Source organism: Vanessa tameamea, chromosome 25 (assembly GCF_037043105.1).
Source record: "Vanessa tameamea isolate UH-Manoa-2023 chromosome 25, ilVanTame1 primary haplotype, whole genome shotgun sequence".
Classification (NCBI taxonomy): Eukaryota; Metazoa; Arthropoda; class Insecta; order Lepidoptera; family Nymphalidae; genus Vanessa; species Vanessa tameamea.
In genome coordinates, this window is record NC_087333.1 from 6,437,889 (window position 1) to 6,457,185 (window position 19,297).

General features: G+C 34.9%; 1 protein-coding gene across 1 annotated transcript in view; it reads right to left on the reverse strand.

Annotated features, from left to right (window-relative positions):
* LOC113396487 (vitellogenin receptor Yl) overlaps nucleotides 1-19,230 on the reverse strand; it is a 35,500-nt gene extending 16,270 nt beyond the window's left edge. The window contains exons 1-21 of the mRNA XM_026634438.2: nucleotides 19,120-19,230; nucleotides 18,455-18,648; nucleotides 13,336-13,496; nucleotides 11,785-11,902; nucleotides 11,236-11,397; nucleotides 9,770-10,024; nucleotides 9,256-9,353; nucleotides 8,694-8,801; nucleotides 8,023-8,207; nucleotides 7,088-7,280; nucleotides 6,253-6,415; nucleotides 5,456-5,602; nucleotides 4,926-5,075; nucleotides 4,188-4,313; nucleotides 3,237-3,381; nucleotides 2,714-2,823; nucleotides 2,411-2,503; nucleotides 1,787-1,939; nucleotides 882-1,199; nucleotides 641-742; nucleotides 194-344 (exon numbers count right to left, since the gene is read on the reverse strand). Of these exons, the coding sequence (XP_026490223.2) occupies nucleotides 194-344; nucleotides 641-742; nucleotides 882-1,199; nucleotides 1,787-1,939; nucleotides 2,411-2,503; nucleotides 2,714-2,823; nucleotides 3,237-3,381; nucleotides 4,188-4,313; nucleotides 4,926-5,075; nucleotides 5,456-5,602; nucleotides 6,253-6,415; nucleotides 7,088-7,280; nucleotides 8,023-8,207; nucleotides 8,694-8,801; nucleotides 9,256-9,353; nucleotides 9,770-10,024; nucleotides 11,236-11,397; nucleotides 11,785-11,902; nucleotides 13,336-13,496; nucleotides 18,455-18,647 (3,131 nt within the window). The 5' untranslated portion in view covers nucleotide 18,648; nucleotides 19,120-19,230. The remainder of the gene's footprint in view (nucleotides 1-193; nucleotides 345-640; nucleotides 743-881; nucleotides 1,200-1,786; nucleotides 1,940-2,410; nucleotides 2,504-2,713; nucleotides 2,824-3,236; nucleotides 3,382-4,187; nucleotides 4,314-4,925; nucleotides 5,076-5,455; nucleotides 5,603-6,252; nucleotides 6,416-7,087; nucleotides 7,281-8,022; nucleotides 8,208-8,693; nucleotides 8,802-9,255; nucleotides 9,354-9,769; nucleotides 10,025-11,235; nucleotides 11,398-11,784; nucleotides 11,903-13,335; nucleotides 13,497-18,454; nucleotides 18,649-19,119) is intronic.
* Between the last annotated feature and the right edge of the window lie 67 nt (nucleotides 19,231-19,297).

A 19,297-nucleotide genomic window follows, 5' to 3' on the forward strand; every position in this document is an offset into this window, starting at 1 on the left:
CTGTGTTTCCGCAAACACTATAATATGTCCTGCGTAGTTGACTCGTCTCCCTTGACATTAGCCGCTATGGCCGAAGTCGGTAAAGACGACGACTTAATTTTTACGAGTCCCGTTCCTTATCGGTGGAAAGGAAAGGTCCACAACTTGATAGCATTTGTGAATGATACAGTTAAGGATATCGGGAGATACCGACATAAACTCGGTGCGGAAGCAGGTGCCGGTGTCGCAGGCGGCGGGGCTCTCGTCGGAGCCGTCGGGGCAGTCGGCGCGCCCGTCGCACGCCAGCGTGCGCGACACGCACAGCGCGCCCGACGTGCACGGCCACTCCCACTGCGCGCAAGGCACTGCAGCGCGAGTCAAACACTTTATTGTTAAGGCTTTTGAGCACATATCCAAGAAACCATATCATATATCCAATATCCAAAACCATTCACAAAACTAGAGTGCAATGATGTGTCACACACACCACGTGTATGTGAGTTTCCTCATTCTAGCTAGACAACAACGTCGGTCCGATAATAAACATTGAAAATCGTGAACATTAAATGGTTTTTAAAATACAATAATAATTTGTAAATTATTATAAATACGATATATAATTTCTTAGTAAGCTGCTGTAATATTTTACTCGACAACTCACCCACGATTGTATTTCCTTTGCAAACATCGTTCTTCGATATACAGACACCGTGGCAGTTCGTTTGATCGTGTTTACAAAATAGTGGAGACTGTGTTACGGGTGCTGAAAAATAAAATAAAATTTTAGTGGTAAACCACTTTGTTTTTTTATTTCAATATTAAATATTTTACTGGGCACTTGCCGTTAATAACTTTTAACATAATTTACATGACCGTTGAATTAAAATGAACAATTTTCTTACCAGCGCACCCTTCTTCGTCCTCCCCATACTTGCAATCCTTGACCCCATCACATTTCGCAGTCTTCAGGAAGCACTGATTGCTCCTGTGGCAGTACAACTCGTCGGAGCGACAGTGTATAATTTCCAAGCAGTCTCCGTTCACCATCTTGAATCCGGGCGAGCACACACAGCGATGCCCAGAAGTGTTCCCGTTGCGCGTCTGGACGCACACGTGCGAGCACGGCGCGCCGCCCGCAAAGCACGCGTGCGCCGCGAGCGCGCCCCGCGGGGGGAGTGAGGTCGCGAGCACGTGCAGGTTTGTGTCGTTCGGGAATATTGCTAGAATGTTCCACTCTTGTGTTCATTCATTCTTTTTTATTCTCAGTCATTTCATCAAATCGGAAAAAAAACCGAAGACATTTGTTATTAACTACCGATCAAACGAAATTTTATAATTATTATATTTTTGGCACCTACAATATATTTATTTTGTGGTAGGACTTTGTGCAAGGCCGCCTGGATAGGTACTTACCCTTCATCATACATTCTGTGCCTAATAGTAATACGTACGTAATATTTGGTTTCGGTTTGAAGGGTCGTGGTCCCCAAGGTTGGTGGCGCATTAGCGATGAAAAGGATAATATTTCATACGGCGTTATGTCTATGTGTAATGGCGGTGATCACTTACCGTCATGTGGCCTATTTATCAGTCCGTTTATATGTAATTTAATCCATAATTATATAATTTTATAAATAGCTTGACTACGAGACTACCTGTCGTATCCATACTCACACATATGCTGTATGTAAATATATAACCGAAACAGCTAAAAATCATTCAAAAGTTACAGACAGACAAACAAACAAACAGACAGACACACCAAACATTACTCATATATATTATGAGGATAGTGATATTTACTTACATAATTCAATACGCCGTATCCTATGTGTGGCCTCGTGAACGTCCGCCCAGTACAGTCTAGACGAGTGTCGGTCTGTCCAGAACAAGTGCGTGCTTGTCGAAGCCACACTACCGATAGTTGTTAACACTTCTCTGAATACCTCTCTCCCTTTGCCTGATTTAAAAAATATTATATCAACAAAATATAGGGCAGTATTCTGTAAGAGTACCATCCGACACTGATCTCCAGTTTTCGAAACGATCACAGTTAGATAACTGAGCTGATGACGTTTGTAAAGTGTGACCAATGAGCGTTTAGGATTTGGTCAGTTTAATTGATCTCATCGTTTTAGTTATTTACTCCATTATTTTTTTAATCCTTATTAAAAATATATCAACTGAAATGAATGTAGTTTGAATTTCAGGTCAGGAGAATGTTATAATAAGTGATACTTTTAGCTTCTGTGTATCAAGATCCAGGAGAATTTATATTGTTACAGAACTTTTGGCAACATTTAAAAAAAGGCGGTGTGTTTTTTCTTTATACAGGTAAAATGTTATTGTTTATACACGAACTTCTCATAACTCTCAACAATTCCTGTCACAATATTATTCATTCAATTTCTGCTTCTACGTCTACACTTACCTTCAGGATGCATGACATCTATGACCCCTCTGCCTTCATCAGACATGTATACAAGATTCAAGTCGGGAGAATAGCGGATTCGAATGTTCGGACCTGGGTTATAACCACAATGAAATTAAAATACAAAAAAATGACGAAAAATATTTTGCAAACAAATGTTTAAGTGAAATGAAGCCAATATTTATTTTTAGAATGAGCTCTTAAAATAATATATGAATCAAAAAGCACTTAATTGTCGGTAATTCCTATAATATCTGGCCCGTGTACCATCGAAATTAATATGTAGTTCTCCTCCAAACTTACCAATAATATTGTTTAAGAGAACGTGTTGCCTGTCTTCGCCGTCCAGTGTTATGGAGTCTATGTGGATTTCATTGTTTTCATCACTCTCCAGAACAGCGACCAAAAGTTTCCTGTTTAAAAAATAATTAGAGAACTACATAAAAAGTTGATTCTTTGAGCATTCAAAGGTTCTATCCACTCTGGTTCTAATCTCGAGTCAGGTTTATAAAAAGTTACTGGGTTTTTCTGACAAAAACGTACTTTTCAGCGTACTTTCTAGTATAATATGTTCTGAACCTTTGGGTAGTTCATAAAATTATTACCATGCTTATATAAAAAAGGAATCTTAGCAATGCCCCATTAAGGAACTACTAATATTTATCCATCTAAATAAGCCTAAACCTTGTAGGAGTGGGGGTGATAATAGTTCAAGGGGTTAGGATCGAGCCTGCGACTCTATACATTGTTGGGGCAACTCTTAAACTTCTTTCATTAAAAAAATTTAAGCAAACAAAAAATATTACGAAAATCTTTTAACACTTACCCATAGTCTGGTAACAAACAGAGACTCATCGGTACCTCTTCATGTGTAAAATAGTAGATTATCGCGCTGTGTCTGGTACTCAGGGAAACTACTTCTATGAGATGACGACCAGCGTCCAGTATGTACAGAGTGTCCGATACGAAATCTGGATTAAATTGTTGTAAGATGATTGTATAAGCTGGTTGAACTTTGCTTGCAACAGGCAGGCAAAGAGACCATTTTAATGGACGAATAATCCCTCGTCATTACAACTGTGTTAATAAAAACATACTATACATATATATTGCATGATAATATTAATACTATTATTGTTTTTCCTAATTCAATTTTAAGCAAAGTTTTGGTTATTTCTGGTTGGGTAATTGGTAATAATCCTGAAAATGAAATCAATGAGTTGCTAATAAGTTGTCTATTTGGAACAGTTATATTATTTTTGGTTAGTCTCGTTAGAATGTACTACTTTTTGAATCGGTGGTAGATTTTCATTTAATTCAACACTGTAACATAACCGAGACGAGATGGTTCATTTTCATTTGCTTAATTTGTGTCAATAATTCATGTCATGCTCTGCGGTGGAGGAAAACATCGCGAGGAAACCTGCATGTGACTAATTTCAACGAAATTCTGCCACATGTGTATCCACCAACCTGCATTGGTAGCAGCGTGGTAGAATATATTGCAATGGAGAGGAGGAGCTCAGCGGTGGGAAATTTACAGGTTGTTGCTGTAACATGACAATTAAAAAGTGCTTGTATAAGCCTACTTGAATAATGAATATTTCAAAATTAAAACGTTTTTAAATTTCAAATAGAAATGCAAAGACTTCAAACCTACACAAAGAATAAGACAGGAAAGGAAAACCGACACATACTTCATGACAATCTCTTGAGCTAATGTATATTTGCGTATATTCCTGTCTAAAACAAAAAGGTAACGGAATTGAGAACTCACCATAATCCATGTCGACGACGTTTTCCAAGCCCTTGTTCACGAGTACATGCGTAATGCCGAGCGTAAAGTCGCTCAAATTCATGTAGTTGATAGATTTTTGCTGACTGTCATATATGTATAGGGTATCTGTAAGATTAAACTTGACCAATTTCTATATATTTCTTATTAAATACTAGTTAATTCACTGATCGATATTCGAAAACTATTTTTAAATATCAGGTAAGTAGGTGGACTGACAAGTAGGGCGTCTGATGGTAAGAGGTCAGCACCGCCCATAGACTTTTTGCTATAAGAAACCAAAATTCCTCATATCACCAATGCCCCACTGACTTGGGAAATAAGATGTTATGTCCCTTCGGCCTGTAGTTCCACTGGCTCTCGTCAAACCGCAACAGAACAATATTAAGCTCGGCTCCTGTTTGACATTAGAATGTGTGGGTAGTACCCACAGACGTGCTAGCAAAAAGCCCTACCATCAATTGACGTATCAATTGACCATTTGACGACCTTATTAATTCTTATCTTATCTTAGGAATTCACATTTGTGATTATCTGGGAAGGGCACCATAAGAGTAATGATTAAATATGTATTCGAAGAATATGTGAAAGAATAAACAGAAAATAAGTTAAGTTTTATAATCGTTAAAACGTACACAATTAACGGATTTTTTTCAATGAATATACATATTATGACTACGCCCATTAACAATATACAATTGCGTCCAAGAACACACTGACCTCTGTAGCTGTCGTAGGCAAGAGCTTGCAGCCGGCCGACGTCCAGATGAGTGTCGTGCAGCTCCGGGTTGCCGATGACGTCACGGCGCACGCGCGTCACGTGCGAGCCCGCGCCCACCAGCACGAACTGCGGCCGCTCGCCCGCGCGCACTGGAAACCACGAAGCACATCCCCAGAATATTAGTAGCCATCATAGAGTCTACGCTGGTACTATCTTTAAATAGATTTCTGGAATCCGCTTCTTCATTTGCAGTCGGACGATTGTGTTTAAATGGATAATGAATATTTTTAATATTCGACATTATTTTCAATTCGAAATTGCGTCCATTTGTAAATTAATGAAAATATAGTAAATTTAAAGAAATAGTTTTAACCAACACATTCAGTCAGGTTCTTCAATTAACTTTACCTTCCAGAATATTCCATTAAACCAGAAAAGACTATGTGTTTATATGTAATTGATGTTTTTTTTTTCATTTTAATACTTCAAATTAAATACAAATAACACACGTTTACAATAATCTACTTACCCTGGCAACGATTTCCTATCATTTCCATTGTATCAGGGCAAGCGCACACGTGAGTCGTGTTGGAGGTGACCAGGCAGATGGCGCACAGGTTGTGGTTACATGGGTTTTGAGTATTTTTCATCAGAATCGGATGGTAGAGGTGCATATCTGTAAAAAAATATCAGAATATACTTTATTCAAGTAGGATCCAACGAGCACTCCCATACTGTCTTTTTACATGATTCAATTAATTTTAAAGCCACCATTACCATTAATTCGGAGTATAAATTTTAGAAACTCAGTAGTTACTCTTTTCTAACAATCACTTACAAAGATAATTGTATACAATAATTGAATTATTACTTAACCCGTATTGAAATCAACTTTCCCCAAAGAAGGATGAATTGACTTGGGGAGACGGAATCCAGAGTAACCATTAGACAAATGATTTCTTCAAACATATTTCATAAAATTATTACCAAGAGGTGACAGATCACATATGATCTGACTATTTTAAAGACATTCGTAAGTTTTCTGTTGTAATTTATAGCAATATTGTTCATCAAAGATGAATGAGAGATGATATACATTGTTCCGTCCTATTCCATCTCCACTGGTGACAGGACTGGATAACCAGAGGATCAGAATTGCAATTCAATAGTGAAAATCTGCTAGCAGTTTTGCCAGAGAAAAAATATTGGATACAAAATATTTATAGCAGTCGATTTGATACAGAACTTGTTTTAAGATGGACGATTGATAAATAAGTAAATTTGAATTTAAATTTATTCTAAATGAAATTTCAAGTTATAACTTACCAAACACAGGCATATCCAATCGGAGCAGTACGTTTCTATTAAACGAGGTACCGTGGAGTTTGTCTGCCGTCAGGATGGTGTTCGTTGTCCAGTCGCTCCAATAAACTGTGTTCTCGAACACGGCCAACGAGTATGGGTGGTGGAACGGCTCTTGGAATAAGAACTAGAAGCAATTGTTTTTAATTTTATTACAAACTAACCGTACAATACGCCTAACTATAATTATATGTCCGTCAATAATTCTACAAAGTTTAATATTTGATTTTAATATTTTCCCTCAAAATAGAGCGGAGATAAATCTAAATTCATAATAAAGCTAAAATTAAAGAATTCAATTATACACCGTCTTCTTTCAAGAAGAAGGCTTATTCAATTCTTAACCTGTTTTAATTATTTAAAACGATAGACAACGTTACCGTATACTTGCTAGGATTTCCTCACCTTTTTGCAAAATGCAAACTCTTAATCCATATCTATACTAATATTATAAATGCGAGAGCAACTTAGTCTGATAATCTGTAATGCTTTCATGGCTACACCACTGAATCAATTTGATGAATTTTAGTACGAAACAGGCGTAAAACGCAAGGAAGAATGTAGGTTACTTTCTTATACCAAAAACCTATGACACGCGACCGAAGCCGCAGGCGAAAACTAGTAGTCAATAGCTTCTAAATAAGTATATCTACAAACAAACGAAGTATCTTAATATTAACTACAAGCAAAGTTTCCGAAAGCCTGTCAAATGTTAAAGAGATATGACTACATTTACAAATTTAGAAAAATATTAATTCTACGATACGACTCTTGGCATCAATAAAGTATTCGTACTTACATAAACAACCTTGTCCTTCAACCTAACCACTTTGACTGTCTGATCCACAAAGTAAAGTCTTCCATTTAAAGAGTCCAGAGCTAAGCCTGTGGCGAAGGAACTTAAGTTTCCGACGAGGATATCTGATTGAGAACCATCCATCCTAGCTGACATGATAACTGCCTTATCATGCCAATCCGCCCAGTACATAAGTCTAAGAAAATACGAAAAAATTATCTTAATTATAACAACATAATACTTAATTATTAAACTATAACTGATAATATTTGACATTTATTAAGGAATGGGACTCGCTAATTGAATAAAAACGTTCCACGATTTAATATTTTTCATTTTCTCATAGCAATGCCTCACCGGGACATTTATTCACCTTGCTACGCAACTGCTCAGTGCGCAAATATAACTCGTTAAAAGTCTATTTTTTACTTTCCAAAATGTCCCATAATCTCTACCCTAGAACCCCCGATTATACTAAGACGATTTTGTATTAGAATCTACTGAGTTTCTAGCCGGTTTTTCTTTGATAGCTTTACATTAACTGTTACTTGGTGATTTAAGTGCTTCTAAAAGCTTACATGATTATTTTGATTAATTAATTGTACGATTTGATTTTGAATGTCTGATTTCCCCATATAGCTATTTATTTGGCAGTAGGGCTTTGTGCAAGCCTATCTGGGCAGGTACCATATACTCATCATAAAAACAGTAATACTTAGCATTGTTGTTTTTCGGTTTGAAGGTTGAGTGAGCCAGTGAAACTTCAGGCACAGGGACTTAGTACGTTAGCTCCCAAAGTTAGTGGCATATTGGCGATGTGAGGAATTTCTTACGGCGCCAAAGTATATGGGTGGTGGTGACCACTTGCTATCAGGTCGCCCATACACAAGTCCGCTTGCCTATACTATAAAAAAAAATATTATTGAATAGGTTATTACCCTTGTTTAGGTTCTAAGGTGACAAATCTAGGATTTTTCGTGTTTGCTGGTAAAGTAGTACACAGCGAGCCGTCTGACCGACACACTGAGATAATCCCTCGTGCCGTATCGCTGAAGTATATGTTGTCTCCGAGGAAGTCCACCGCTATGTCCCCTGGGTCTTCTATACCGAAAGCTGCTAATACCTAGAAACACAATTGCACTAAGAATCGATGGATGCAAGTATTTTTATCTATATTAAAATTATGAATGCAAAAGTAAGTCTGTCTGTCTGTTGCTCTTTCACGACCAAACCACTGAATCAAACGAATTATAATATTTCTCGGGAAAACGTCGACGAAAACCGGAACAAACTTGTGTCTGAAATCGAGTCTTCATTAAGCAGTCTCGGACTGGAGCCGGCTACACCGAGTCTACTTCAACCCCAAGAAGACGCAAGTTATTATTTTTTTTTTTTGGATATACTACTTTTTGTATATATATACACATAATAATCGATACGGAAATAATGTTAGCTGTAAAAAACCATTTTGTAATATTTGAGTAAATAGCCCAATTCTAGAGGATAATTTTCGAATTTAGTGATATATTCCAAAAAACTCAGTCGACTAAATAATCTGATAGGTTTCACGGAAAAATCGTAATATAAATAAAAAAAATGTTGAAAATACCTGTTTGGACTCAACCATGTTATGCAGCTGCGCCCTCATGATTGCCTGGTGACCTTGTGCCGTCTCTACCCAATACAGATAATTACCATCGTAGGATACACCATGAGCCTGGAACAGTTACACAAAATTAAATCCAATCGTCTCGGGATTTATCTCTAGAATAGGAAAAATTTATATGAATAGAAATGCAGGATATTTCTAAACCATGATTCAACTTGGCCCTGTTTAATTCTAAAATACTTCAAGAGGTTTTCCTACTTCAGTTATTAAATGCCTATTGTATGTCCATGTAACAAGTCTTCGTTTTCTACACGTACGGCAGTATCTAGCCTATCCCAAGGTCTTATGACGAAGGGGTCAATTTATTTAAAATGAAAATGTTAATTTGTCAACAGAAAAACCCGATGACTTTTTATCAGCACAATCTGAGGCTAGGTCCCAGGACTTTAGTACCTGTGGCCTTATAAGATAGTCATTAGAGAAGCGAGCAGTATTACAGCCTCTACTTTACTTCTCAACCCGCCAGTACCTACCGGATTGTAAAGTCTACACAAAAACTTACCTGTTTGATTCCTGTCGCAACAATGACCTCTTCTTTGGACTTCACTTTCACGTAACGAATATCATTTTTTGTACTAAAAAACAATAACGCCTCCGGATCTAAAAAAAAAGGAAATCTCAACAATCATCGAACTAATTAAGCTACCTGTTTTCATTTTAAAAATTAATATTATAAAGCTTAGTATTCATTCTAATCAAAACTTGATAACTAGAAACGTGACCAAACAATCCATCGAAATTTCGCGAAAATTTGCAAAATGATTATAAGATGAGAACAACCGCATATAACTTTAATTCTCTCTATTATACGATGTATTCTGTACGAAATACAAAGGTTTTCATAGTAGTACATCATGAAATAGAGAGGAAAACGAGACAAGAGAACCAATGACGTGCTTAAGAGAGGGATAGAGAGTGGCCATGTCGGCAATTTGACAAACCTTGGTTTGTCCAATTACCGACTTTAATTTTTTGTTTCATTAAAGCTAATGACAAAGTGCAAACAAGGGGCTTACCTGGAGCGAAGCACAAGTATTGACTGATTCGATCCATGGAATATCCTTCTTCGCAAGAGCATGTAAAATAACCTGCTCCGTTATGGCACTTTTGGGAACAAGCAGGCCTCAGATGCTCGCACTCGTTTATCAAGTCGCATTGCTTGCTGGTATCGTTGAAGATTGCACTGCCAAGGCACATACAAGTGGGTCCCATCCGTCGTGGTTTGCATTTTGTATTTTTTGGACAAGTGAAGTTTGTACACTGGTTTTGCCCTATAATTAATGTGAACGTTTTGTATATTGATATACAATGATACTGTAAAAGTTCGAACTAAGGTAAATTTTAAGATTTTCCAGTAAAACCTAAGATTTACCCACATGAGTTGGTAAATGTAAGTATTTATTATAAAGGGACGACTTTTTCGGACTTTTACCATTCCAACCTAACCTAACCTAACATGTAAATCCTAAGGCTTACCAAGTGAATGATGGTAAAAGTTCGAATCCCAAAGTTTTATAGACATTTACCATTCATAATCGGTAAATCTTAGGTTTTACTGGAAAATCTTAAGATTTACCGTATTTCGAGCTTTTCCAGTAACATATATACATATATATTGATAAAAACTTCATTACACTTAATTACAAAAATAAATTAAATATATTTTAAATACGAAAGTAAGTTTGTTCGTTAGTTACGCTTTACAAGAATTTAAAAAAATTTAATATTTATAATATTGCTTCATGCGCAATTACCAATCAGAGTAGCGGTCGAAGCGCCATCTTAACATTTTTGGCGAGAATAATATAATGTATTCAGAGGAGATTATGGTAATGCGAATGGCGCAATTCTATATCTTAAGCATTTTGAACATTGATTAAATTTCGCAAAACAGCTAATACTTTTGATTTATGCACTCAATCCTGATAACAACCGCAAGACCTGTAACCACTGATCTAATAGCTGGAACAATGGAAAACTTAGAGTTGTATTGCCGGCCTTTAAAAAGCGAGTATGGTCTTTTCGTTTTTCAAGTCAGTTCAGAAAAATAGAAACAGGAGAAAATTCCTTAAAAATCTCGCCATGGAATTCCATACTTCGAGGTTATGTTGATGAAATTTGGAAATCTGACGCGATCTCAAAAAGGAAAGATCAGAGGCCAGGATAAAAAATATGGTAGAAGATGCAGGGACAGAAACGAAGTGCTGGAGCTGGTATTGAGAAGCTTCGGCCCAGAGCGTTTTAGACACCTTCAACATGGTTGTTCTCTGTCTTTATTTTTATAAATTTACACAACGACCGGGAGAGAAGTATAGTTTCGGCTGTTGTTAAATAATTTCATGACAATTGCTTTTCGCCAGCTAAACTTCTACAAAAACAAAAATAATTATTTGATATAATATATTGTTTACATTTTCGATTTTCCAAGGAAGAAACAAAAAATTTCCAAATGTTTCAAAGCAAATCAAATTACTTTACTTACAGTGGCTGCAAAATTTTCCTTCGTCGCTACCGTCTCGGCAATCTTCTAGACCATCACACATATGATCAAGGGTCAAGCAATATGAGTTGTCCGAGCAAGGACTTTTCTCATATTTATCACATGGCACAATATCGCTTAAAAAATTTGAATGATATATATGTCCTGAAAAAAAAAAACAATTATGTAAACGTGAACGTTATTCGAATTTTAAATTTTGTAAACGATATTTCTTAATGTTTCTACTCTTATTTCACTGTTTGATAAATCAAAGACAAGAAAAGTAGGTAAGATGTTATGATTAAAATAATGCCTAAAATACAAGACATAAGTAAGCAACTTTATAATAACTATCTTTTTAAGTTATCAAGAAATAAACTTCGGCTACTGCGGCCGTGCTATTTTGTATATCTTGTAAAATACCTACAAGTATTCGTCAATTGTAATTCTCATCCAAAATTCAGCCCTTCCTTCCACTACCGCTCGAGTAATTGCTCTCATCGCTCTACCCCAAAGCCGGTGCTGAATTATAATTACAATAAAATAACTCACGGCAGTTCCTTGTAAAGTCTTCATCAGTTTTATCATCGCAATCATAATGACCATCACACGTCCAGTATTGCGATATGCACCGCTTGCCACCGTCGCAGAGGAATCCTTTGCAAGTGGACTGAATAATAAAAGTGAGCAGACTGTGATTATGTACACGTATATTTACTACTTTAGTCCATTCCAAGAGTCGAACTGGTAAAGAAAATACTCGCACCTCATTGGTCGATAATTTGGCCACTTAAGAGCACGCACGTTAACCACTGAGCGCACAACTGCAATTTAATTTATTAGCTCGTTTCGTGGAATGGACTTTATATAATAGTATCAAAGATATTATTATATATATGTCGTCGATTATGAATAATTATTAACTTAGATTATTTTGTTGTATCTGTGGGGTGTGAATGCCGTGACATAATGAGTCACGTGATCGGAATCGTTTGAAGGGATAACTGTCACATTTTGAATTCTTTGGAGAGCGATGAGTCGGAAGCTAATTATTATTATAAAGAGCGATACAGTTCGGGCCTTCCGAACGGGACCGTAGGTTCACGCAACTCGGATAGTTATAATATACCTACTTTATAATTTGTGATTGCTGATTACCTACATAAAGTACAAGAATTGTCATATTGTATCGTCGTGGTCAATTGCCTGAGACCTACGCCATGAACCAGAGCTGCACCAGAAGCTCATACCGATGACGGGAGTGCCGCTGATCTGTCGCAGTCGCCGTTATATATATTACTGGAGTTAGGGCAAGTCAGAGTATAAACGTACAAAGCTACAATAATTATGTTTTTGAAAGGTAAAATTGGCAGTTTTCACGATATCGAAAGAAATGCTTTAGATTTTTTACAGTGACAATATTAATCGTAGACCACTTGACGCCATGATGTGGTTTTCTTTGCACGTTTAATAATTTTTACTTACGAAATCTTTTAACAATTATACTTATACAATTCATAAGCTATGTCTTTTACCAAACTTAAGGCTGTTACGATATCAATACTGAGAGATCACAGTTAGCCGGTTCTGCAATATTGTATTAGAAAGTAGTTGTCGCTCGCAGTTTCGCTCGCGTTTTAGAGTTAGTCGTTAAGTGTTAGTCATTAAAAGTATCTCTTATGTCCTTTCTTAGGGGTCACGTTTGCTTCACACAAAATTTTATCAAATTTGGCTCAATGGTTTGGCCGTGAAAAAGGATCAGATAGAAAGAGTTATTTTCGCATTCATATTATTAATATAGATTAGAGATTTGAGGCAATAATTCGTAAAATATAATTGAACACAACAATAAAACTATGTATATATCGTACGATATTCGGCCAGATCGGATTTTTGCGAATCCTGAGTCGAATACAAAGGAGCGAATCTCGGGTTATCTTGGACTTTGTTTAAGATTATTACAAAATCATTATAATTTTTACAGGTCAATTGGAAACTTGAACGTTGATTGGTTAATTTAATAGTAGATTTTATATTTTAATTCAGATTAGACATATATAAGGAAGCAATTCTTCAAATCAATTATGTATGACAATAACTTACGTTTTCATGTTCAATTGGCACTGTGCAGTTGACCTCATCACTGCCATCATTACAATCCGTCTCGTTGTTGCACACCCAGGAACTTGGCACACACTTGTGTCCGTCCCCGCACAGGAATTGGTGCGTCTCGTTGCAGTATAAAGCATCCGGAGTGTGGTTTACTGGATAAACATTATTTATATTTAGAAGAAGCACGTTTATAAATACCGCAAATATCAACGACATAATTTTCTTCAGGTTTTAATCTTCTAGTTGTTTTCTTCAAATTTATAATCATGTTTTTACTAATCAAAGATTTACAGTTTCTTGAGAAACTGTTTCATTCCCTGATCCTCTAAAAATTATCTACTGAAGAGTTGAATACCACAAAAGTATATCAATAAAATACAAACATCTATGTGCATATAGCAAAAAAACAAAGTGTTCTAATATTTACAACTAGCAATCGCATCGCTTAGAGAGCAATCTTTTTCGGACCGTCAGATAAGGGGCATAACCCTTTTAGATAACCTTTGGATATACGTTCTGAGATTTAATACAGCGGTAAGGAGGCGTACATATTGTGTTAATAAAATGTTTAAAAAGATCATAGCTTCCATGAACAGAATAAGGTTGGAGAGAGCCCAAGATTCTTACTTTGCTTCTAGATAATCTGGCGTTACGACATAATTATTACAATCTATTAAACAAAAACTTAAAACATATTACGAATGCCTATTGAGAATAGGCAGTTATGTACACTCTATTTCAACCATAACCGGAGAAAAGTCAAATAAACAACATTTGACAGCAAATTGACGCGATATCATTGGTCGAGAGTTTGATTCATCTATGATATTCACTATGAATTTGCGAAAAAATGGCGTTTTGAACGTTGACAAAACTGTTATCGGAATTTTGGAAAAAAAATTAAATTTGAAATAAGTAATTAAGTGTAATAGTGTTGTGTTGGAAATAAAGATATATTAATCACAAACTCTTAGTAGTACACAATATAGCTGAGTTATAAGCTAATCACATGAAATACGTAAATCTAAGGTTTGTTTATCTTTATTCCTACTTCCATTATAATAGGCTATATCGATGTGTATTGTATTAAAGTTAAATTATTTTCTGAGGTATTAAAAAAGATAATAGTCCTAAATCACATATAAGAAAATTATAATTGTTGATCAATTTCTTGTTTTTTTTTTATAAACTAAGTAAGCATCGGTCAAATGGTTCAAACGGTAAGTACCACCGATAGTCACCACGATCAAAGGCGGCCTAAGAAAATTTAACTATTTGATGCTTTTTCAATACGCCACCAATCTTGGGAACTAAGATATTATGCTCCTTGACATTGTAGTTACAGTGGCTTAGTCATTCTTCAAACCACAACACAATAACATAAAGTGCCTAGCGATGGAATATTATACAATGAGTGGGTAGTCAAAAAATCACACTGTATATCATTCGAATACTTTAGAAGACCAAATGAATAAACGTTAAAAAAAGCCATACGATCAAGTGTCCAGATAGTACAGGTAACTTATTATCTGCGCCAGAAATTTTATACTTATCATAAATACTTTACAAGTTTCAGTTATTGTAGAAAATTATAATAGTCCGCGAAAACTAGCCTAATAATATCTTAATAATATTGTTTATGAAAATTTATCTTATCAATTAATATACTCAGTGCGGCTCTGATTCTTAGGATAGATAACATTAATAAATTGTTCATTGAAGTATATATTATTAAAAAACTTTTTTTTTTTATTATAACCAATAAGTTTTTCGTAACTTAATAGACCACCACCGCGAATGATCAAATCAAACTTTTATATAAGTTTAAACAAGATAGCGTTAAAGAAATCTTAGTCTTCCCGTTCGTATGATAGATGTTCCACTAGGATCAATTTTAGTTTCTTTTTTATTTTCTATGTATATAATTGATACCCATTTCTACATTGAAGGTATTTCTGATATATATCTTTTCACTGTTGAATTACATTATAAAAATTTAAATTCGATAAAAAAATATTGTCGTAAGGACCATGTCATTGTCATAAGGACCATGCCTTATTCTAAAGATTATGTTGAGCATAAATAGTCTTGAGTCCTTTAGTATATTGATGGATGGATGGACGTACAACAAAATAATATTGATTATTTGATACAATCAGTGACGAACATGGCATAAACACAAGACGTATAGATAATCTAATACTACATGTAACTAATAACAATGAGTTCAGATTTAGGATCAACAGCATTACGTGCTAACAAATATATATTCTTAGAAATAAGACCAGAAGTTATTTTTTCTTAAATACAAATTATACAAACCAAAATTAAATTAAACAAAAACTAAAAATGTAAGACCTCCGAAACTATTACAATAATTACGGAACAATCTAACGAAAAACCCAACGGAAAGAATTACGTTGCCGAGATGTTGACCCGATAACAGCCGAACAGCAAAGAGATCGCGCCGGGTGCTGGCGCTGCTTTTTATATGTTTTCCCCACTCTTCTTCCATCTTCTACAATATTTATTTAAATATAAAGGCGAAAGCCAGTGAGTGGTAACTATCGTTCATAGACACAGGCGCTATAAGAAATATTACGTCATACTTGAGGTCCACCGTTACTCGTCAACAAATTAAGAATAATTATCAGGGAATCGTATAAATGAAGGACGATCGTTAATTAGGCGGTTAATTTAAAAAAGCCGTTATTGTTACAATCAACAATACTGCCAGCGTTACTGAAATCATAATTATAAATGCGATTTCGACTTGGTTTTACTAAACGAGCCTTTCGTCATACAACAATTTACGTCAATTTTATTTCCCATTATTAAGAAGTTTATTTCTTCCTTCAAATTATAACTTCCTTTTTATCCGTAGCTAATCGCATATCGTGAGTTATCTCAATTGGTAGTAAAGATCTTACTTAACGCTATAATAGATTAAGAAAAATCATCTCTAATGCGAGGAGGACAAAACATTGATACAAAAGGTAGAATTTTGATACAAAATGCCCATAAGATCCTACTTAAATAAATATGTGTTGTTTTTTTTTTCAATAATGAACGAATAATCATGAATTTTACCCTACATACATTACATATATAAACAGCCTGTAAATTTCCCACTGCTGGGCTAAGGCCTCCTCTCCCTTTAAGGAGAAGGTTTTGAAGCATATACTACCACGCTACTCCAATGCGGGTTAATGGAATACACATATTGCAGAATATAGTTGAAATTAGACAAATGCACGTTTCCTCACGATGTTTTCCTTGGCCGCTGAGCACGAGATTAATTACACACAAATTAAGCACATGAAAATTCAGTGGTGCTTGCCCGGGTTTGAACCCAAAATCATCGGTTAAGATACACGCGTTCTAACCACTGGGCCATCTCGACTCTTATCGTACTAGATAATAAATAAGACCAATCACTAGAACGAAATCAATGTGTCTTATGCTATACTATTATGTTTTTTTTATCGTTTATTATATTCAGAATAAATTAAAAAAATAGATGTAAAATAATTGTCACTGATAAGTTCTTATTCTTGTTAAGTTACTATTTATACTGATCATTATCAGAATCCCCTGTCATAGATCCTACTATAACATCGTGTCACATGCTGTGAAATACAATAAAACATAAAAAAAACTAATCAAAGACAATGAGATTTAGACATAGACAATTTAACTACTTTTTACTAATATGATATAAACATAACAATTAATAAACGTGACAGTATCTATGCCTTATGTCCATCTTCCCTGTAGCATCAGAAATGCATCATCTCAGAGATAAAAGCTACAAACGTTATCAAATAAGTGTGCTAAATATAATAATTTAAAAAATCCCACTGAGTTTCTTTCGCCGGTTTTTTTCAGGTCTGAGCTGTTTCTTTATGAACCGATGGTAGATTTATTACAATCAATAAGAGAGTATAATACATCTACGTTGATTGAAGTTAGTGTGCTATAAACTGTAAAAGATAGCTTGATCTTTTTGACAGATGTATTTTTTTTCTGATTGACATAACTTTGCAATGACGAACATATTATTTTCTTAATTTAATGATTTTAAAAATTGTAAAAATATTTTAAAAATACATATAATACAAAATTTCCTAAAGATTCAAGCGTTATCCGAAAATTTTAAGACTTTTTCTATTATATATTATTGCTTCCAAGTAAAATTTAAATAGAAACACTGAAAATAATAGAAGCTTGTACAATGTTTCATCGGTCGGAGGGTAGGGACGCGAGTAACAGGCATTAACTACTAAAAATATTATTATATTATAATTTTATATTATTAATATAACCCTTATTAAAGATCACTTTTAAGTTATTGTGACGAACGGGAGTCATTTTGGTTGGGGTCTCTTTAGCTGGTATAACTCTTTTCAGAATAATAAGTAAAAAAATTGATTTCTAATATGAATTACGCATTCCATCGTTCCATCGACTGTTATATATGTTATATTTTCTGTTTCTATCACTAGCCCGTCTGTCAAAAAGTTTAAGCTAACTTGAACAGGGTATAGTGCAATGCTCAACCTGTTTGACAAATGTCAACTTGTTAGCATTATGAAAGACCTAAAACACTTGTCTTGAGAAAAACAATCTTAAGAAAAAAATATTCTCGGTCCATTTGACATTGGCATTCACATATGACTGTAGCGTCTTATTAATTGCATGTTAACCTATTTCAGAATACATGCATGCTCGCTAATAATAATAATCATGTTTTAAAACGCCAGTTATGTCACTCATCCAAAGTTCTAAGCATGTCAGTTATTTGTAAAATAGCAACTAGGTACTGCTTATGAAGATTAGAACAACCGATACGGAACTTAGTCATGTTAAGTTAATATTTCACAATATATTATAATATATATATAACGTACAAAAATAAATACAGATAAATTTATTATAAATACCCAACAAAACCAAAAAAAAAGTAGGAATATTATGTAAAATTCATTATACTTTTTATCCATTACAATTTTAATAAAGGTAAAGTCTAAATCTTAATTACTTTTTCAAATCGCAGTCCTGCATTAGTCTAAGACGCGTAAAATAAAAATAAAATAAAATCATGACTTACTACAAAAATTCTCATCACTTCCATCCTCACAATCGCGATTACCATCGCAATATTTATCTTGAGATATGCAACCTCCGCCGAGACAGAAAAAGGCACCCTCCACGAGACATTCCGGATCGAAAAATTGCATCTCATCCTTGAATTCTGCCTGACACGTCACCAGCCACATTAAAATTATTAGTAGGACTGCCATCCTGTTAACCAATAATTTTAAGTTACTATTTAAATATCTATAAGTTTTTTTTTTATTATATACGTAAGAGGACGGACAAATGGACCGAGTGGTGGTAGTGGTCCTGTCCATCGAAATGGGCGCTGTAAGATTTCTTACAGGGTCAATATATTCTTGGGAATATTCAATATTTAATAAATATTCCTTGCATCGCCAATTCGCCACCAACCTTGGGAGCTAAGATGTTATTGTCTCACACGACGACAACGACACGACAATGTTAAGTATATCTTCTTGGTATAATATCTGATGAGTGGGTGGTACCTACCCGGACGGGATTGCACAAAGCCCTACCACCAATAAAATAACAAGGGTATTGTCAAATAACTATTTTCAATTTAACTACTAAAAGTAGTGGTGTCATGATATTTAGTATAAATTTTGATTCAATAAAATTCGTGGAGGTATTTAATTATATATTATTAGAACTTACCTACGGACGACTGAAGTTTAAAAGTGCAGATTATAATGAAATTATTAAAATATTTAAATAAAAACTATGTTAACGTGGCTCGGATTTCAGCAGAAAATGATCTTTTTCAAATGAGAAATAGCTGCAAATATTTAACTACCCACTATATCCATTACTTTAAAATAGATACAGAGAACCT